This window comes from Podarcis gaigeae (assembly GCF_964106915.1).
Source record: "Podarcis gaigeae genome assembly, chromosome: 18".
NCBI classification, from domain to species: domain Eukaryota; kingdom Metazoa; phylum Chordata; class Lepidosauria; order Squamata; family Lacertidae; genus Podarcis; species Podarcis gaigeae.
The window spans coordinates 12398368-12418742 of record NC_139696.1 but is presented as its reverse complement, the minus strand read 5'-3'; the positions used below and the strand labels follow the sequence as shown (position 1 = coordinate 12418742).

The 20375-nt window shown below is 46.2% G+C and overlaps 1 protein-coding gene across 5 annotated transcripts in view; it reads left to right on the top strand.

Moving 5' to 3' along the window:
- Positions 1–20375, top strand: part of SLC5A5 (solute carrier family 5 member 5) — a 39987-nt gene that overhangs the window by 2420 nt on the left and 17192 nt on the right. The window contains exons 2-3 of one of the 5 annotated variants that reach the window (XM_083720412.1): positions 4209–4320; positions 8892–8965. The exons of 1 other annotated variant lie outside the window; for it this stretch is intronic. Coding sequence is in view for 2 of the 4 variants with exons in the window: in XM_083720410.1 (XP_083576536.1) it covers positions 12098–12469 (372 nt within the window). In the remaining 2 variants the exon portion in view is untranslated. Of the gene's footprint in view, positions 1–4208; positions 4321–8891; positions 8966–9628; positions 9691–11059; positions 12470–20375 lie in introns of those variants that run through there. 3 more of the 5 variants (XM_083720411.1, XM_083720413.1, XM_083720410.1) reach the window with 3 other exon arrangements.

The following is a 20375-nucleotide window of genomic DNA, read 5'->3' as shown; positions in this document are numbered from 1 at the left end:
TGAAGGATTGGTTTCCTGCGGATTTTGTGTCTGTTATGTGTGTGCACCCTCATGGTTTTTTTAATAGCAGCTCCCTCCTGGCCTCTCCTTGCATGTGCAAAACATCTGGGTGCCTCCAAGTTATCGCCTTGGCTCTGTGCACCCGCCTCTAGTGGCTGTCAAAAGTTCTTTGGGTGTCAGAGGCACCTGGGTGTTTGCATCGCCCAGGGGGGAAAATAGGTGTCAGATTTTTTCAAGTGGCACCTTCCCATGTTGACTCTGAACCACGGACCAGGAAGAAGGCAGCTGCATTGTTTGATTTCATCTGTTTGCAAAAGGTGTTTTCCTTTCATTAGGAAAGGAATCGAAAACAAAATTGGCACCTAGCAATGCAATTATGCAAATCTATGGCGAGGCTGCATTGGGACGTATGCTGTGGTCAGTTTTGGTCGCCTCCTCTGGAAAAGGATATTCAGGATTTGAAAAAAGTTTTGGAAAAGAGCAACCCAAATGATCCAGGGATTGGAGCAACTCCCCTATGAAGAAAGGTTAAGATTAAAAAAAAATTAAAGTAATTAACATCAAAGAATTTTTCTGTACGGTCAAGTTAATTGTTTCTATTACCCTCTCCATACCCTCCAACATTACTCTGATGAAAACAGGGATGTCTTTAATACCAACAACAATACTACCCACCCATCTGCCTGAGTTGCCCTAGCCATTCTGGGTCGTTTCCAACATATATAAGAGAATAACAACAACAACAACAACAACAACAACAATTTATTATTTATACCCCGGAGGGACGCAGGTGGCGCTGTGGGTAAAACCTCAGTGCCTAGGACTTGCCGATCGTCAAGTCGGCGGTTCGAATCCCCGCGCGGTCCCAGCGCCTGCCAACCTAGCAGTTCGAAAGCACCCTTAAGTGCAAGTAGATAAATAGGTACCACTTTATAGCAGGAAGGTAAACTGCGTTTCCGTGTGCTGCACTGGTGCAGGCTTGCCAGAGCAGCTTTGTCACGCTGGCCACGTGACCCGGAAGTGTCTTTGGACAGCACTGGGCCTTGGCCTCTTAAGTGAGATGGGCGCACAACCCCAGAGTCGGACACGACTGGCCCGTACGGGCAGGGGTACCTTTACCTTTACCTTATTTATACCCCGCCCACCTGGCTGGGTTTCCCCAGCCACTCTGGGCGGCTCCCAACAGAATTAAGAAACTTATCTATACAGGGCTGCCTTCAGATGTCTTCTAAAGGTTGTATAGTTATTTACCTCCTTGGCTTGGGGGTCACATAACTCCATAACCTCCAACATTTCTCTGATGAAAATAGGGACGTCCAATGGGAAAGTAGGATCAAATCAGAAACCGGGATGGCTTCTGTAAATCCAGGACTGTCCCTGGAAAATAGGGACACGTGGAGGGTCTGCCTCCCCCCAAAAATTGCCAGTGTGGGACATTGTAAGAGCAGATCACACAGATTCTTGCAGAATTCCTCTAAGAGCTTTGAAAACAAAACAACTGGGGGCTGATTACAACATACGGTATTTGCTTCTAGGCAGCCAAGAGAATGCAAGAAAAATGACACCCACATCTCTTGATGCTTCTGTGCAGTAGCAATGGCTTGAGCTCAAACAAAGGACTTTCACATATTTGCTCAAGGAAACTTCTTTTCTTTTTTTATAAGATATTTATTAAATATTTTCTTAATACAATAGAAAAAACAAACAAAATAACATGTAACTTTACAATAGCCATATTTTCTTCGCCTCATTGGACTTCCTCGCGTCTCTCGTTCCTGCGTTCCAAGTTTATCAAACTTTACCCAGCAATTTATAACCTTGTTTCAATTCTTATTTTATAATTTTCCAATATTGTGTCCCTAATTTTAGATAATTTTACCCAAACCTTAAAAGCTTGATTTTAACATAATATTTATCCAAAATTTATCTTTTCTTATGTTTTCACTTATCTTCATATTCCTTTCGACTAACTTAATGGTGCCATATTATTTATAATCTTGCATCTTTCTTAACACTCATACAATTTACAAGATTTTTGTAAATAGTCCTTAAATTTCTTCCAGTCCTCCTCCACAGCCTCTTCTCCCAGGTCTCGGATTCTGCCAGTCATTTCTGCTAATTCCATATAGTCTATCAGTTGCATCTGCCATTCTTCCAGTGTGGGCAAATCTTGGGTTTTCCAGTGCTTGGCGATAAGTATCCTTGCTGCTGTTGTTGCATACATAAAAAATGTTCGGTCCTTCTTTAACACCCTCTGGCCGACGATGCCTAAAAGAAAGGCCTCTGGTTTCTTAGGGAAGGTATACTTAAATACCTTTTTCAACTCATTATATATCATTTCCCAGAAAGCCTTAACTCTAGGGCAGGTCCACCAGAGGTGAAAGAACGTTCCTTCAGTTTCTTTACATTTCCAACATTTATTATCAGACAAATGGTATATTTTTGCAAGCTTGACTGGGGTCATGTACCACCTATATATCATTTTCATATATCAACTTCTTCCACTAGCCCAATGGAAGTTTTTTTCTTTTTAAAAAGAAAAACTGACCGTTGACGACCATGCCACACAAATCAAGACGTCCCTTGGTTTCAAAATCAATTGGCAGGAGTGGCTGCAGTTTAAGGAAACTTAGATCTAGGTCCCCCATGGGCTTATGAAACCAGTTTTGCATTTCTGTGGCTCCTGATTGCAATGAGATGGGATTGAAATCACAGGGTTGCGGGTTTGAACCCCACCTTGGGCACCTGCATTGCAGGGGGTTGGACTAGATGACCACTGGTGTCCTTGTCAGCAACATGATTCTATGTCTATGTCTGAAGCACAACCAAAACCACCCAGGAAGCTTCAGAAAAGGGGGGGGGGGGGTCAGAACCTGAGACCGAGCCCTGGATTAATCCGCAACATGGATGTACATGCCCCAAGAATGTGAAATCACATGTTTCCCATTGTGTAAAAACATAATATTGCTTTAAAAATAATTGGTGCAGCACTCGCAGTTCAGAGTTCGTGCCCTGGCATGCCCTGCTCTCTCTTGCTTGACTTAGCGGGATCTCCGCCTTTTGGCCCTGCTGACCCAGTTTGGTTTGACCCAGATTGAGCGGGGCTCTTACTTCACTGAATCTGGGGATGTTTGTTTGTGCCGCATCCGCTTTGCCCCTGGGCAGAGGAGAGAGGGTGATGTTGCATCTGTCTTCAGCTTTTTGACAGGCTCCCCAATCTGCAGATTACAAATTGCAAAAGCAGGAAACCCGACAGGTCTCTGCCCCCAGGGAGCCCACAGTGTGAGGCAATTGCTGGGAGGAAGCAAGGAGGCGACAGAGAGGCAGGACTTGGGAGCAAGAGGGCTGAGCGCCCAGCTGAAGTTCCATGGGATTTGGGAGTTGTAGTGCAGGGCTGAGTTTGTGAAGAGGTAATCCTGGAGGATAATAATAATAATAATAATAATAATGATATTCCTCCCATCTGATGGGGGAGTAGGGAAGCTGCCTTACGCAGAGCCACACCATGGCAGATTGGTGGCTGTGGAGAGAACTGGATTCATAGAATCGTAGAAGTGGAAAGGAACCTGAGGGTCATCTACTCCAACCCCCTGCAAGGCAGGAATCGAACCTGCAACCTTGGCCTTATCAGCACCACGCTCTCACCAACTGAGGTATCCAGGCTTTGAGATGCCATGTCCTTTGCTAATCTTTTTCATATGCAGGTAACGAAAGGTCTCTGGCTTGGAACGCCCAAGCCCCTCACACCACCTCCTTGGCATCAGGTCACTATGCCCTTGATCGCTTCTCATCTCCTGCCGGGGCGAACCTCAGCTTTTCATGCAAAACAATCAGATCTTTCTCCCAGCATCTGCAGGCAGGAGCAAAGTTTTGGGCACAGCAAACTCCCCTCCCTGCCTTCATGCCTCTTTTTCTCTTTTCGGACTGGAGATATTAAAAGCTATTGAAAGAGGGTGCCAGCAGACGGGTGCAAAGCCCTTTGCTCACAGAGCATCCCAGAATGGGTGGTAATTTGCCCACCACCACCGCTAAAATGAAAATTTTAAAATCATCATCATCTTCTTCTTCTTCTTCCTGCAATGCAGGGAAAGGTCGTTCCAGAACATGGAAAAGAATAAACTGTTGGAATCTACGATGTCCACGATATGCATGAAAAGAAAATCAGCTAGCTATGGCAATTGTGATTAATCTTTGAACTGTTTTTGTAGATGAATGAAAGAGGATATTGCAAGACATTTAGTGAAGAGGAAGATTTGTCAAAGCCAGCTTGTCAACATCCTTCTTAAATTGTGGAACCCAGAAATGGACACAGTATTCCAGGCAGGGGCTGACCAAGGCAGAATAGAGTGGCACTATGACTTCCCTTGATCTGGACACTAGAATTCTGTTGATGCAGCCTAGAATAGCATTAGCCTTTTTTGGTGCTGCATCAGACAGTTGACTCATGTCAAGTTTGCGGTCTACTAAGATCCCGAGATCCTTTTCACATGTAATGTTAGTAAGCCAGGTGTCCCCGTCCTATATTGGTGCATCTGGTTCTTCCTACCTAAGTGCAGAACCGTACATTTGTCCCCATTGAAACATACCCTCCAAGATTTCTCCAGTGGAAATTGGGACGTCCTATTCAATAATAATAATAATAATAATAATAATAATAATAATAATAATAATGATGATGATGTATTATTTATACCCCACCCATCTGACTGGGATGCAGCAGCCACTCTGGACGGCTTCCAGCATACATAAAAACATAATAAAAGACTGAAAAATTTCCCTATCCAGGACTGCCTTCTGGTGTCTTCTATAGGTTACTCATCTCCTTGGCTCGGGGGCTGCAGAACTCCATACCCTCCAACATTTCTCCAATGAAAATAGGGACACCATAAAGAAAAGCGAGACATTCCAGGATCAAATCAGAAACTGGGACAGCTCCTTTTGGGGTTGGACTAGATGACCATTGGGGGCCCATCCAACTCTACAAGGATTTGATTTTGTAAATCCGGGACTGTCCTGGAAAACAGGGCCACTTGGAGGGACAGCTGAAATTCATTTTGTTAGTTTTGGCCCAGTTCTCCAATCTGTTATGGCCATAGAATCATAGACTGGTATTTGGCCACTGGGCTAGATCACAGAATCATGGAAGAGTTGGGAGGGACCCCGAGGGTCATCTAGTCCAACCCTCTGCAATGCAGGAATGTTTCACCCAGTGGGGCTCGAACCCACAACCCTGAGATTAAGAGTCTCCTGCTCTACTGACTGAGCTGTCCAGGCCCTTTGGGTCTCATCCAGCAGCCAGGCACTTCTTGGGTTCTTCTGCTTCTTTATCATAGCAAAATCTTGAGCAATGAAAGACGTCCACCATAAGGAGTGTGGGGTTCTCAGTCTCCCCGCTGCCTCTGGCACCCTGATCTTTCTTGCGGGGTTAAAAGTATTTCCTTGCGAGGCGGGCACACCCTGCGTGTAAGGGTCCCCCATGGCTTTCCCACCCACCCAGCCTGGATTATGGATTATGCAAGCGCTATTGATCTTGGCACCTGGGGAACAAAGGTGCACAGAGTGATGCAGCAGAAAGGAGGGAGATGCGTTTATTCTCTAGGGTGTGGAAGGGAAAGATGATTAAGAGACGGGAAACTCTCAGGGAGAAGGAGGAAATGTTTCTTCATGGCGACTGAGGGAAAATGAAAAGAACATTTAGTTCAGAGGTCGTCCACAAGCCCTAGGCATGACGCGTCAACATTTGCTTTCTCATGAGGACTAGCGACATGGGGATTAAAAAAAGAGAAAACATTTACTTCGGTAGACAGAGGAAAGTCCGCAGACCCTGATCAATGACTCAGCGACATTTGCTTTCTCATGAGGACTAGCGTCAGGATGTGGTTCATTACATCATGGCCATAAGTTATATCAGACCAAAGGCCTTTCTAGTAAATGATGCTCAATTTCGTATGTGGCTGCCGAGACCATATAACACCGGTCCTGAAAGACCTTCTCAGTACGCCCTGTGGAAAGCCCTTCCGTCAGATGTCAAGGAGATAAACAACTATCTGACTGGCAGTTCCCTCACTGCGAGAAGCCAAGTTACAGGGAACCAGGCAGAGGGCCTTCTCGGTGGTGGCGCCTGCCCTGTGGAACTCCCTCCCACCAGGTCTCAAAGAGAACAACAACTACCAGACTTTTAGAAGACATCTGAAGGCAGCCCTGTTTAGGGAAGCTTTTAATGTCTTATGTTTTATCACTATCATCATCATCACCATCATTATCATCATATGCGGAAGGACAAGCCTGTCAGTTTCAAGGACTCTCAGTTCCACGTTTTCCCAACCCTCCATTTTGTTTGCCAGATTTTTGGGAAATGTTTGCTCCATTTTTTTAAAGTCCTTGTGAAAATGCATCAGAATTCCAGCCTGCCTTTCTCCTAGTAAGCACCTTCCTGCAAGCCCATATGCAATGCATTCCTGTATGTTATTTTTGCAGATACCTACCTGCATTTTTAAATGCACATTTCCCCCTAATCTACACATTTCTTTGGCTGCAGATTCATTGCAAAAATTCGGAGAGGCACAATTTTTTCCCTGAAGGATAGAGAAATTTTGGTTCATGTGTTGTTTTGGGCCACGAATCCTGACTTCTTCTCCATCCTCTGCTCCACCAGGCTGATGCTCTTCATTCAGATTCTACCTGCAGGGTGGGAGAGATCCGGCCATTCAAGCCCTTCCCCCTTCATGCCCCCTTGCATGAAACCAGCATCCTTCCTTCGCCACCTGCTGTTCCTGAACGGGAAAAGCAGGCTGCTCAAAGGGCAGGTTGTGCGTGGCATCATTGAATCATAGAACCTTAAAGTTGGAAAAGACCCCAGGGGCCATCTAGTCCAACCTCCTTGCAATCCTGGAATCTCCCTCTGCTTAAAAAACTCCCAGAAGGAGAGTCTGCCACCTTCCATCCCATGGTCGAACAGCTCTTTCTGTCAGAAAGTTCTTCCTGATGTTGAGTTAAAAACTCCTCTCTTGTCACTTGAAGCCATGGGTTCGAGTCCTACCTTCCAGAGCAGAAGAAAACCAGTTTGCTCCATCTTCCCTGTGACAGCCCTTGAGCTAATGGAAGATGGCTCTCCTTTCCCAGGCTAAACATCCCCAGCTGCTGCAACTGTTCTTGGACACATAATAATTGTGAGGATTCATTCTGTCACATGCGGCTGCGTGTACTGAGTTTTTGTCTCTCTGTGGGATGAAGGTTGTTGGGTCAAGCTAACCATGCTGTCAGGGGGCTTAGGTTGTTGTCTTTTGGGGCTGTATATATAATAAAGGGGAGCCACAACAGGGTGACACCATCCTCTTTCATTTGTGCTGATTTCAGTTTGTTGATTAGCTTTTCCAGCAGGGCTGTTTCTGATTTCTGTTTGTTTGTTTGTTTGTTTGTTTGTTTGTTTGTTTGTTTGTTTGTTTGAGTATGAAGAAAAAATGCACAAAAATATCTTTTCCCCACCCCAAACTAAAACTTGAATCTAAATATCTTATCAAAGGAAAAGAGGGACGAAAAAGAGTAAGAAAGAGGGAAGAGAAAGAAAGAAAGGGTAAAAAGAAATGCCAAGGTTGCAGGTTCGATTCCTGTAAAGGACAACTGCCTATTCCTGCATTGCAGGGGGTTGGACTGGATGACCGTCAGGGTCCCTTCCTACTTAGATTCTGTGGATTATGTCCCCCTCTAGTAGGGTTGTTTCTCATACAGTTTTGTACCAGTGGCCCATGTTCACTCCTGACAGGGCTTTCTAATGTCTAGTTATGACACTCCTATCTGCAAGTAGCTTATGATTTTTTTTGTAATGTTAGTGTGCATTGTCATCTTGAAAAATATTTAGTAGGGCTGGTTCTGGAGAGGCTCCTAATACATGCTTAGTTATTTTGCAGATTTCTCCTCAGAATGAGGTTCAAAAGCATTGGATTTCTGAGCTGAGGCATCCAGAACTACACACAATATTCCTTAGTCTCCATATACTCATTGTATGGAAATTGACAACAGCAAAAATGGATTCTAGGCTGCCCAGTGGTGGCCAAGAGACTGATATGGATGAATTGGAATAATAATAAGAAGAATAAGAATAAATTTTTATTTATACCACGCCCTTCCCGGTTCAGAAAACCAGGCTCAGGGTGGCTAACAACAAATTTAAACCACTTAATTGATGCAACAAAAAACATCATAAAATACAGTATAAACCATGAATAACAATAAACTCAGAATTCAAAAATCAGTTTAGGGGGAAAATCCATCAAATAAACATTAGATGTTTATTTAGCCAGGGCTAACTGGCTAAATTAGTCCTATTTGGGCCAGCGAGGAGACCAGGGGAGAATTAGCTGTGGGGTCTCAGAGCGGGTAATCTTCATAAATAGGGGAGAGGGAGGGAAGGAAGGGGAATAAAAGATCAGGCTAAGTTCAAATTGAAAGCCAGGTGGAATAGCTCTGTTTTACAGGCCCTGAGGAAGGAGGTTAAATCTTGCAGGGCCCTGGTCTCCTGGGACAGAGCATTCCACCAGGTCGGAGCCATCACTGAGAAGGCCCTGGCCCTGGTGGAGGATAGCCTGACTTCCTTAGGGCCTGGGACCTCTAAACTATGGTTCTTCATGGACCTTAAGGTCCTCTGTGGGGCAGACCAGGAGAGGCTGTTCTGTAAATACGAGGGCCCTATTCCTTCATCAATGGTTCGACAACATGACACTATTGGCAGCGTATGAATGGACTGCTTATAGAGGCAGACTTCCTTTGGATAAATACCATGATATTGGGAATGAGTTTTACACAGAATATACAGTATTAGGTTACTGACAATTGTTGCAGAGGTCGGCTGGCCATCTTTCCTGGAAGTTTGAGCTGAGATTCCTGTATTGCAGGGGTTGGACTGGATGACTCTCGGGGTCCCTTCCAGCTGTACAGATAATAAGAATACACACACCTGCATATTCAGGTATGTTGATGTAACAGTCTTTTTTCTTTTCTTTTCCAATCTCATTGTTTAAAAAAGCTCTCAGGTGACCTGGTCCCTTCCAGTGATTATAAGTCTGCCAACTCCCATGCATGCAACTTGACTGCGTGGGCCTTGCAGCAATTGGGGAATTTTCCAGCCCGCGTCTATGATGACACATTTCTCTCCACAAACTTTCTGTTTTGTTTTGTTGGGGCCGTTTGAGTAAGGAAGGGATTTCGAAGAGAGGCAGGCACACAATTCAGCAGCTGCGGGCAAGAGTTCATGTGAGAGTAGGGCTTCAAAATATGAAAATCCAGACAAAAAGTTGGCAAAGTTGTTGTTGAGCAACCCTTGACTTACTGTTCTTACTGATTTTGGGCCTTTTTGCAGGTTATTCAGGTGGCAGGAAGTGAAAGGGCAGGTGCTGGGAGAGCAACAGCCAGTAGCCACCAAGGGACCCCAAGGGTCATCTAGCTGAACCCTCTGCAAGGAAGGGATGTGTTTGCATTTTTTTTAAAAAAATAGAGTACAATATTTATTTGTAGGTGACTGGGTCCTTTCTGACAGATGCAAGAAGGCTTGCAGTGCGTGCAGAAGGAAAAGAGAAATTTCCTGGTTGCACAATAACACAACCCAAAGATGTGGGGCTTTTTTCTCTTGCAGGTTGTGCAGGTATGGGGAGTGCAGAGAGCTGGCCTTCTTCTGAACTCCCTCATTTCCTGAAGGTGTGTGTGCCTAAGAGATGCCAATGGGCTGGCAGGCGATGGGTGATAGGAGATCTGAAGGGCTGCCCCATGGGAGATGCCCCATGGAAATACCCTTAAGGAACCCTAAGGAATCGAGATAGACTGCCTCTGGTGCTGGAGGTTTCATAAAGGCACAAGCCTCTAGGATCAGGCCAATGGGGGCCCATCTGGCCCACAAGCAGGATTCAAACACGAGACCAGCCTCTGATAGACCTCTCCTCCATGAATTTATTGAATCCTCTGCTGAAGCTGTCAGGGTTGGTGGAATGTGTTCATAATCTCCCCCATAGACTATTTGTTTATTGGTAAGTGACTTTCTCAATGTTTTGCGACATCATTTCACTTGAGGCAGATCTAAACCATACATTTGAAGTTCATACATCATTACCATGGGAACTGCAGTTTTCCCTCTCACAGAGCTGCCTTGCCCAGCTTGCTTAACACACTACAGTTCCCAGGATTCGGGAATCCTGTGCTTTAAATATCCCTGCATTGCAGGGGGTTGGACTAGATGACCCTTTGAGATCCCTTCTGTCTACAGACAAACGCCGGCTCCCTCAGTCTGAAAAGTGAGATGAGTGCCGCACCCCCACACTTGAATTTGCCTGGACTTAACTGTCTAGGGGTCCTTTACCTTACAATTCTATGATTTTATGAAATTTGCTTTCAGTGTTAGCTGTTAGTTAGGACACTTCTCCCTAACAAACTCATCTTTCTCTCTTCTGCGAATTTCAATTGGAAATAGGTAGCTCTGCTTTCAAATGCCGGAAAAATGAAGATTCTACCCCATACCTGCAACTGAGCAGCTTTGCTTGTTGCTTCTATAGGATATTTTGTGTTTTTATATATGCTTGCAAGCCACCCAGAGTGGCTGGGGAAATCCACCCAGATGGGTGGAATATAAATTTAAAAAGAAAGGAAATAGCCGGTGTTCAGCCCTTGTAAACAGCGTCTGAGAAAAGAGCTCAAAAACTCTTTTTGTGTCCGGATTTTCACTTTTTGAAATATGGCCGTCATGGATGCTTGACAGATGTCAAGGTTGGAAGGACACCCTGGGGGTCATCTAGTCCAAACCCCTTGCAAGGCAGGAATCTCAGCTCAAGCACCATTGACAGACCCAACCTTTGCTTAAAAACCTCTCAGCAAGCATTTCATTTTCCAATATTCTGATCATTTCTACTTTTAGATAAGTATTTTTATGTGTTTCCTTGATTTAGGGGGTGGCCAGCTGCCCCCTGCCTACGCCCATGACCTCGCCCTCTGGAAGACTTCCTCTTGCAGAAACCCCAGGTTATTTTTGCGCCCGGGCTTCCTGATCTCAGGGCTGAGGGGGGGGGGGAGAAAGAGAGGGAACCTGGAGCCAGAATTGCAGGTGCCCGGGTCCTTCTTTCCACCAAACAGATCACCTTTGATAAAGAAGAAAGGGATTGGGGGGGGGCGGGAAAGGGTGACGCCTCCCTCTCTCATCTCCGGCTTCATAAAAGTCCTGGCAGGTGGCTTGCAAGAAAGCTCTGCGAACAGCTGATCTCGCCTTTGCAACCCGGGCAATTCCTCTCTCAGCTTCCCCTTTTGCTTCTTCTAAGCCGAATTTCTCTTTTTCCTCTCACCTCAGGATCTCAGCCTCTTCGCTGAACCTCACAGGACAAATCGCTCGCTTTCTCCCTTTTTATCCACCTGGCTCCTTTGCTCGTCTATTCATTCATTTCCTTTTGAAGTGTTGCTATCACCTAAACCAGATTTTCGTATTTTCAAGGGACAGTGGCAGAGAGGATAGAGTAGACTCTATAATTGCAAGATATAGGTTATCTTCTTATTTGATTCCTACTTTGCAAACAGCAATTCTGGTGGGGTTGTGTGTGGGGTGTGTGTGTGTATGTGTTTGCTGACTTTTTATCCCTGAGAGATTTTGGGTGGGTTTTATTTTCCTGGCTTGATTCCTTCGCCCTTCCTTGGGTGGGGGGCTCTCTTTCTGCTTTCCACACTTTTTTTGTTTCTGTTTAAATAAAACCTTTGCTCCTTTCTTCCTTGCCTGCAAACGTTTTGCTATTCCAATGTATCACATCTTGTGGTTAAGTTGTTTGCTATCCAGGCACCTCCAAATCTTGTAAATAGTAATTTGTGGAGACTTTCTCTCTCTCTCTCTCTCTCTCTCTCTCTCTCTCTCTCTCTCTCTCTCTCCAGCCCTCCCCCTCTCTTTCACCCCACTTCCTGTACTGAGCAGAGTTGGACCTTTACTCCCTTCTCCCCAAGGACTGAAGCTCATTTCTCTTCCCTCTGCTGTTGTCCTTCCAACCCTCCAAGTCCTCCTCCTGTTTCTTTCTCCCCTGGACCCACCAAGGGTTGCTCTCTCCATCTCCTGTGCTGTTGGTCCTCTCAGCTGCCCAGTATGGCGCTAGGAGGCGGTTTAGAGGTCTTCCGAGCAGAGATGCTCACCTTCAGTTTATGGGATTATGGGGTCTTTGCCTTGATGCTCCTCATCTCCACCAGCATCGGCCTCTTCTATGCCCTCTCCAAAGGAGGCCAGAAGACTTCTGAGGACTTCTTCACAGGTGGGCGGCAGATGTCCGCCATCCCCGTGGGGCTCTCCCTGTCCGCCAGCTTCATGTCGGCCATCCAGGTTCTGGGGGTCCCGGCCGAGGCCTATCGCTATGGGGTGAAGTTCCTGTGGATGTGCTTGGGGCAGCTGCTGAACACACTCCTGACCGCTTACCTCTTCCTGCCCGTCTTCTACCGCCTCGGCCTCACCAGCACCTACGAGGTGAGCTCATTGCTTGGTTGGCTTAATTGCAATTCTTTAAAAATATATTTATCAGTTTTTGAGTTTTACAATTTTTGCAGCAAATCACAGTGCATAAAATACCATGAAGCATACAAAACCATGTAAAAGGATCAAAGGTGTCATGCATTTTAGTTATCCTTTCCCACTGCATGTTCCAATCAATCTGTGTTCTTTTCTTTTTCAATCTTCTCTGTTAAGTTTACACTGCTAAATTTACTCTAAACCTACTAACGTCTTAATCCGTTCAAAATATTTTTTTTAGATATTCCAGAAAACTTTTCCAATCTTGCTTAAAGACTCTTTCTTCCTGATCTCTTGATTGCTTTGTTGCATTTCTGTCCCAAGATAAACTGACGCCCTGGTGGTTCTTCCACTCCTCATTGAGTCCCCACAACAGCCCTGTGAGGCAGGGCAGGCTGAGAGGCAGAGGCTGCCCCCCAAGGTCGCTCCCACTGAGCTCTCTTCCTAGCTCAGCCAGTAGAGCAGGAGCCTCAGGATTGCAGGTTCAAGCCGCACGTTGGGCAAAAGATTCCTGCATTGCAGTGGGTTGGGCTAGATGACCCCCGGGGTCCCTTCCAGCTCTACAAGTCTAGAATTCTATGACTTGAACCCAGGTCTCTTCCAGCTCCTGGTCCTCATTTAATCCCCACAACAACCCTGTGAGGTAGGTCAGTGCCCGCCAGGTCACTCCTAGTGGACTTCATGGCTGAGTGGGAGGACCCTGGTCTCTTCCAGGTCTTAGATTGTGCTGTGATTCCTGCGTTGCAGCAGGCTGGGCTAGGAGCACCCTTGGAGCTATTTATGATTCTATGCTCCATTGAAGGTCTTTAAACAGGGCTCCTTCCAACTAGGAGATATCTATGAGAGTTTGGACAGGCATCTGTGAGTGATTCTTGGCAGGGAGTTGCCAGACTCCTGCTTGTGGGCTTCCCATCGGGGCAGGAGGAAGGGCAGGATGGGCCCCTTTGGCAGGTCCAGCTGCTGCCCTAAGGAACCTCCCAGGCCAGAGGCAATCTCTCTGGATTCCTAGGTTCTATGGGGCATTTGGCCCCTGTGAGATCAGGGGGCTGGGCTCTGCAGATTGGAGAGGTGAAGTGTTTATTGTGGTTTGACCATGTGAAGCACCTTGAGCCTTCCTCCCTGACATCTCCACCATCTGGGGATCCCTGGATCTGCACTGTTTTCACTCACTGATGCCCCATCCTGTAGAATTTTATCAGTTATATTTCATCTGCACAATTGGAACGAATTTCTGGAACCAAAATGCCTTTTCTGTGCAGCCTGAGCAGGATCAGTGAGCAATGCAATAGTGAACTCCCCCCCCCTGCCCTGCTCAGAGTTGAGAAGAATATTCTTACATTATGAATGGTCCATGTCTCTGGTATAGAGGCTAATATATATGCAGACTGTTCCTGGATCAAGTGACTTTCCTTAAGTTATCACAGCTCTTAACCCAGTTCAGGGTCGTCCTCGGAACTAGTCAGATGTTTAACTGAGAATCAAGCACTGTCAGCCCATCATTTGACAAAATAAGATTTTAGAGCCGTCTTGCCCCCAAAGGCAACTATTTTGGTTACTGCAGCCTCAGTGCAGGGAGGCTTAACTGGTTTCTGGCTGCTGCTCTGCGGGTGAGAGAAGGAGCTCTGAGCGAACTTTAGCTGCTTTGCTCCCAGCCTCCCAGCAGCAAAGCGACCTCAGGATGAACCGAGGTCAGTCCTCTTGCACAGCACTAATCTTTGCACCGTCTCCTGTGGACCTTGTGGTTTTGTTTGGGTGCTTGTCACTTTGGCACAGTTAAAAACATGCCAGATGATTTGTGTTGCCTGCTCAAAACAACCTGAAACCAAACAGAGTAAGAGGTAAGGCTGTCCATCACCTTGACCCTAACACTGGGTGATCTTTGCACTCGCGTCCCACTTGCGGGTTTTCCATAACAGGAGGCTGGACTAGGTGGACCATATGCCTGATCCAGGAGGGGTCCTTTTATGTTCATAAGGGCATTAGGAACACAGGAAGCTGCCTTAGAATCATAGCATTGGAAGGGGTCTGAGAGTCGTCTAGTCCTACCCCGCATAATGTAGGAATCTCGGCTAAAGCATCCATGACAGATGGCCACCCAACCTCTGCTTAAAAAAGGAGGAGTGTCCTAAGGGAGACAGTTCCATTGTTGAACAGCTCTCACTGTCAGAAAGTTCTTCCTGATGTTTAGTTGGAATCTCCTTTTTTTGTAACTTGAAGCCATTGGTTTGGGACCTGCCCTCCAGAGGAGGAGAAAACAAGCTTGTTCCCTCTTCCATGTGAGAGGCCTTCAGATATTGGAAGATGGCTCCTGTCTCCCTTCAGTCTCCTCTTCACCTGGCTAAGCATACCCAGCTCCTTCCACCATTCCTCATAAGGCCTGGATTTGACCATCTTGGTTGCCCTCCTTTGCACATGTTCTAGTTTGTCAATGTCCTTCTTAAATTATGGTGCCTGAAATTGGACACAATATCCCAGGTGTGGTCTGACCAAGGCAGAATAGTAGAAGTACTAATCTCCAGGATCTGGACACAAGACTTCATGGAAGATGAACCCCTTGGGCCAAGCTATTGCTTTGGATGTGTGTTGCAAGAGCTGAGCTGCCCATGAAGCCGAGCTTTGCAAAAGGTTGGCTGCAAACCCAACTCCCTCAACCATTCCTCATCAGGCTTGGTTTCCAGACCCTTGATTATCTTAGCTGCCCTCCTCTGCACACCTTCCAGCTTAAATTGTGGAGGGTCTTCTAGTGTTCCCTGAGTTCTAGTGTTAGGACAGAGGAAGAAAAATGCTCCTCTGCTCACGATCTCCAGGCCCAGCTTGGTTTTACAAACCCACGTGACCACATGCATGTTTCCAGCGCACATGCAGAGGCCTTTCCCGAACCAGATGGCAGGATAAGGGTGTTTTCCTAGCGTATCTTGAGACTCCCAAAACAAACCACCTCTTGACTTTTGAATCAGCCCTGTCTGAGCACCCTCTTGCAGAGCAAACATATCCAGACCAGCTGAGAAGAGATTTTGGCAGCAGAGGCAGCCTTGTTCTCACTCCAAGAATGTTGGCCAGGAATCTGCCAACGTGTGTAAAATTTACAAAGCAAACGTAGCCCATTGGAGCTCTGTCCTCAGTTAGGCTCCTCGTGCTTCTGATCTAAAACCCCGTTTTTGCAGCAATTTGCTATTTTCTTTTTTTTAACCCTGCCACCACATGCAATTTTACTAATACTTTAGAGCAGATTTCTCCCAATAAACACATTTTTGCTATCACTTTTAGAATCCTAGACTTGTAGCGACATGGGTCTAGAACATACAACCCTGAGATTAAGGCTCTCATGCTCTACCTGCAGAGCTATCAGAATACATTTTCCTACGTTATATTCACCCATGAATCCATGTGGCACAGTGGGTCAATGGGTCTGGCTGTTCACCCGAAGGCTGGTGGTGCATTGAAGGGGGTTGGACTGAATGACCTCTGGGGGTCCCTTCCCTTCCCCCTCTACCATTCTAGGATTCTGTGATATAGCAAAGGTGTGAATGGGTGTAATGTAGCTTCCTGTGTTCCAGCTAAGTACAAAACCTCCAACATTTCCCTGATGAAACAGGCATGTCCTATTAAATAATAATTACAATAACAATAATACCATAATAATTAATTTTATTATTTATACCCCACCATTTATATCACAGGCACTCTGGGCAACTTCCAACATATATAAAACATAATGAAACATTACACATTAAAAAAAGCTTCCCTATCCAGGGCTGCATTCAGATGTTGTCCAAAGGTTGTCTAGTGACTTATCTTTTTTTTTTAATAAATATTTATTAAGGTTTTTTTTTATAAAAGAAATGCACAAACAATAAACAACGTTGCTTATATCATAACAAAGTTTCATAACTTCTTTAGACTTCCTCGCGTCTCCTACTCCCACTTACATCATTAAAAAGTTTTTTCAAGCAAATTATCATCTTGTTTAGAATCTTATATCCACTCATTTAAATATAATCTAGCAGTTCTCCAAAAGGTTTATGTTTTCCTTAATCTCACTTATCATCAAATTCCAGTCTAATTTAGTGTTGACCAATTATTTATGATCAAGCATCCTTCTTAACATTCAGCCAAATTACAATATTTTTGTAGGTAAATCTTAAATTTCTTCCAATCTTCTTCAATCCTTTCTTCTCCCAGGTCTCGAATTCTGCCGGTCATCTCAGCCAATTCCATATAGTCCATCAGCTGCATCTGCCACTCTTCCAGTGTGTCTAGTGACTTATCAACTTGGCTCGGGGGTTGCATAACTCCAGACCCCCCCAACATTTCTCCAGAGAAAATAGGGACGTCCTAAACAGTGGCGGAGTTTCATGCTCCGGCACCGGGGGGGGGGAGGCGGGGGGGCTGGTGTGCGTCCCGGGGGCTTGGCGCCCAGCGTGGGCGGGGGGAGCAGCCGTGATGGCACCCCTCCACCGGGATCACGCTGCCGGGGTTGGTGCACTCCCCCCGCACTCCTCTTCCTCCGCCCAAAGGAAAGCAGGACATTTCAGGATCAAATCAGAAATCGGGCCGGCTTCTGTAAATCAGGGAGTTTCCCTGGAAAATAGGGACACTTGGTGGTCTGAAAGTGCAGAGTGGATTACATTTAGAGGAATGTTGCATATACAGGATTATATTGTTTGCCTCGGAGACGTTTGGTGCTGTCAGGCAGATCAACAAATGACTCAAGGAGTGAACCTCAGGTCTGACTTCAGATTTACCGTAATCCTCCGCATCTGGACTAGATCCCTGGGATCACACTGTGGTGTCCCAAAGCCCTGCAGTCATCTTGTTTGCATTGCATAGCAGCCTGCAGTTAGCTGGGATTATTACTATTTTTAAAGAAATTGGGGTTTAGGAACTGCCAATCTTGCAAAGTGGTTTGGATTGCGAAAGCGGGTTGAGAGTTTCCCTACCTGTCTTGCAACACAAGAACTTGTAGCCAACGGAAACTGAGGTCAGATAAGCGAAGAAACCGCCTTCACACAGCACGTACTTGAACTGTGGAACTCCCTGCCACAGGGGAGAGTGAGGGATTCCAAACTGGATGGCTTTAAACCGTGCTTTTTTTCTAAAAAAAATGTTTAGGGGTATTCTCATTTTCCTACTCATATTGAAATACTGCCCCTCAATGAGGCCAAACTTAGATTCACAAACTGTTTGGCGGTATGCATACCTGTTTGGAGTCAGCCATGCTGGAAACAGCAGGAGGGGAGAGATGCTCTTGAATCCTGCTTGCGGGTTTCCCTTTGGGGCATTTGGTGCACCACTGTGAGGACAGGATGCTGGGCCAGGTGGACCATTGGCCTGATCCAGCAGCCAGGCTTTTCTCGTGCTCTTGTGGAGCCTCCAGGCCCAGAGGCAGTCTATCCTGATTCCCAGGTTCTATGGGGTATTTGGCCACCGTGAGGACAGGACCCTGGGCTAGATGGGCTTCCGTTGGCCTGATCCAGCTGGCTCTGGTTATCTTCTTATGGAACTTCCAAGTCCAGAAGCAGTCTACCCAGATTCCTAGATTCTTAGGGGTCTTTGGCCACTGTGAGGACAGGGTGAAGGACTAGATGGGCTCTTTGGACCTGTGTTCTCACATGAAAGCCAGGCAGCCAGGCCTCACCTGACGCAAAAGCCACCATCACGGATCGGATGCTTTTGCTTGCGTGGCTGGGCAGGGAGCCAAGAAGCACCATCAAGGGCTTTCAAAGAGGCAGAGAGCCATGTAGCTCTGGAGTGAAGGTATCTCAGGTGGGTTGAGGAAGCCAGCCATGGAAGGATGTGGTGCGCATTTGCGTATGGTAGTGCCGCAGATGAGCCGATGTGGAAGCTTGGTTCCACAAGGAGCTCTCAAGGACATCGCAGCAACGTGGAAGCTGCCTCATAATCCAGGTGGACCTGTAAGAACATCAGAGGAACCCCTGTTGGGTCAGGTCAAAACCGCAGACCGTTGAGCTAGAGGTGAGAGAAGGCTCAGGGGCAAAGTCCCCATCCCTGCACTTCTTGACCTCCTGGAAATCATCAGAGATGGGGTGAAAGGCAAAACACACACACACACAGTGGGGTGTCTCTGTGTGCTTGCAAAATCAATAAACAAAATGTGTGTGTGTGTTTTGGAACAAGGGAGGCAGTCAGCTGAGATGCTGCCGGGAACGAAGGCTGCTTACTATCTTTGGCATGTTAAATCCAAGATTCTGATTTTCTCCAGAAGCCGGAGATTATACGAATGGAAGCTTGGTGGAGCAAAAATAGAGCAAGTTCTAAAATTTCAATACCTAGGAGTTATTTTTCAATACAATTTGGGGTGGAAAGCTCAAATTCAACACCTACTTAACAAGGCCAAAACTCTGTCATATGCGCTCCTCCGATTCTTTTTTTCGGATGGAGCTTTGCATGTTCCCTCGGCCCTAAAGGTGTTCAAGGCAAAAGTGGTTGCCGTGCTTGCTTATGCTGCCCCGTTTTGGGCTGTGATGACAGATCTTGCTCCTCTCGAGACACTGCAAAATCAATTCCTACGTCGGCTCCTAATGCTCCCCCTGTGCGTAAGCAACGCAGCCATGCCACTAGAATTGAAGATCGCATCCTTAGAAACTTGCCTGTGGAAGCAAGTCTTCAATTATTGGTTATCATTGTGGCATAGATTACCAAACCACTACCTTGTCCAATGCTTATGGCGAGATGAATTCTCTAGCCTTTGGACTAGTAGAATTCATGCCAAACTCCTGAGTTATGGAATCTCTCCTTCAGATTCCCTAAAACTAGACCAAATTACTGCTCAAAGACTGATCCGCCAAAGACTGGATGACATCGATCTACAGCGAAAGTATATGCTGGGGGGAGGTGTTTGTTCGCCTCAGAACATTGGTATCACTTTAACTTACTGCGTTCCATCATACCTCTCCTCCCTTTCGACTGTTGCCCATAGACTGGCCTTCACCAAAGCGAGGTTCAACGTTTTTCCCTCCAACGTCCTGAGACATAGATTCTCAAAGGGCCAAGCCCCCGCCATGTGCGAATGCGATAAGGAGACACCGGAGTCGCTCCAGCACATTATGTTCACTTGCCCCCTGTTTAATGTGCCACGGGCAAATTTGTTGGGATCAATCATACAGAAACTAGAGGGTACCCCACCAAAATTCCACCTTGCCCAAATCTTGCAGGATAAGGATACTCATACGACCCTGAAAGTGGCAAGGTTCCTGGTCGCTGTCCTTACCCAAAAGCGACGCCAAGGAGCACTACAAGCTAACTAAGGCATAGTATGCCATTCTATCTTATAGTATTTTATTGTTATAGTGGTGTTTTAGCGGCTGTTTTCCCCACGTGCACAAGTTGTTATTTATGTGGTTTTTTTGTTTTGTTTTTTTACCTGTATGGGCCTATGGCCGTAAATAAAATTACTACTATCTTTGGCAGGGAATGGCTGAGCTGAAAGAATGAGGGAAACAGCTGGAATCCTTCCATAGAATCAGAGGATTATAGAGCTGAAAGGAACCCCAGGGGTCACCTAGCCCAACCCCACGCAATACAGAAACCTTTTGCCCCATGTGGGGCTCGAATCCACGACGCTTGGAGTCTCGTGCTTTGCTGAATGGGCTACCCGTGCCAGACCACTAGTCTTTCCCCACCAGCCTTCACTGGAGGGGCCCTTTGAGACTGAATCGGGGACCTCTACTTGCAAGGATGCTGAACCGTGACCCTTCCACTGAAAATAATTTTTTAAAAAGATTCTAGTCCACCCCCTTATTAGAATCATGGAACTGTAGAGTTGGAAGGAACCTCAAGGCTCATCTAGTCCAACCCCCTGCAAGGCTGGGATCTCAGCTAAAGCAACCATGGCCAATTGATT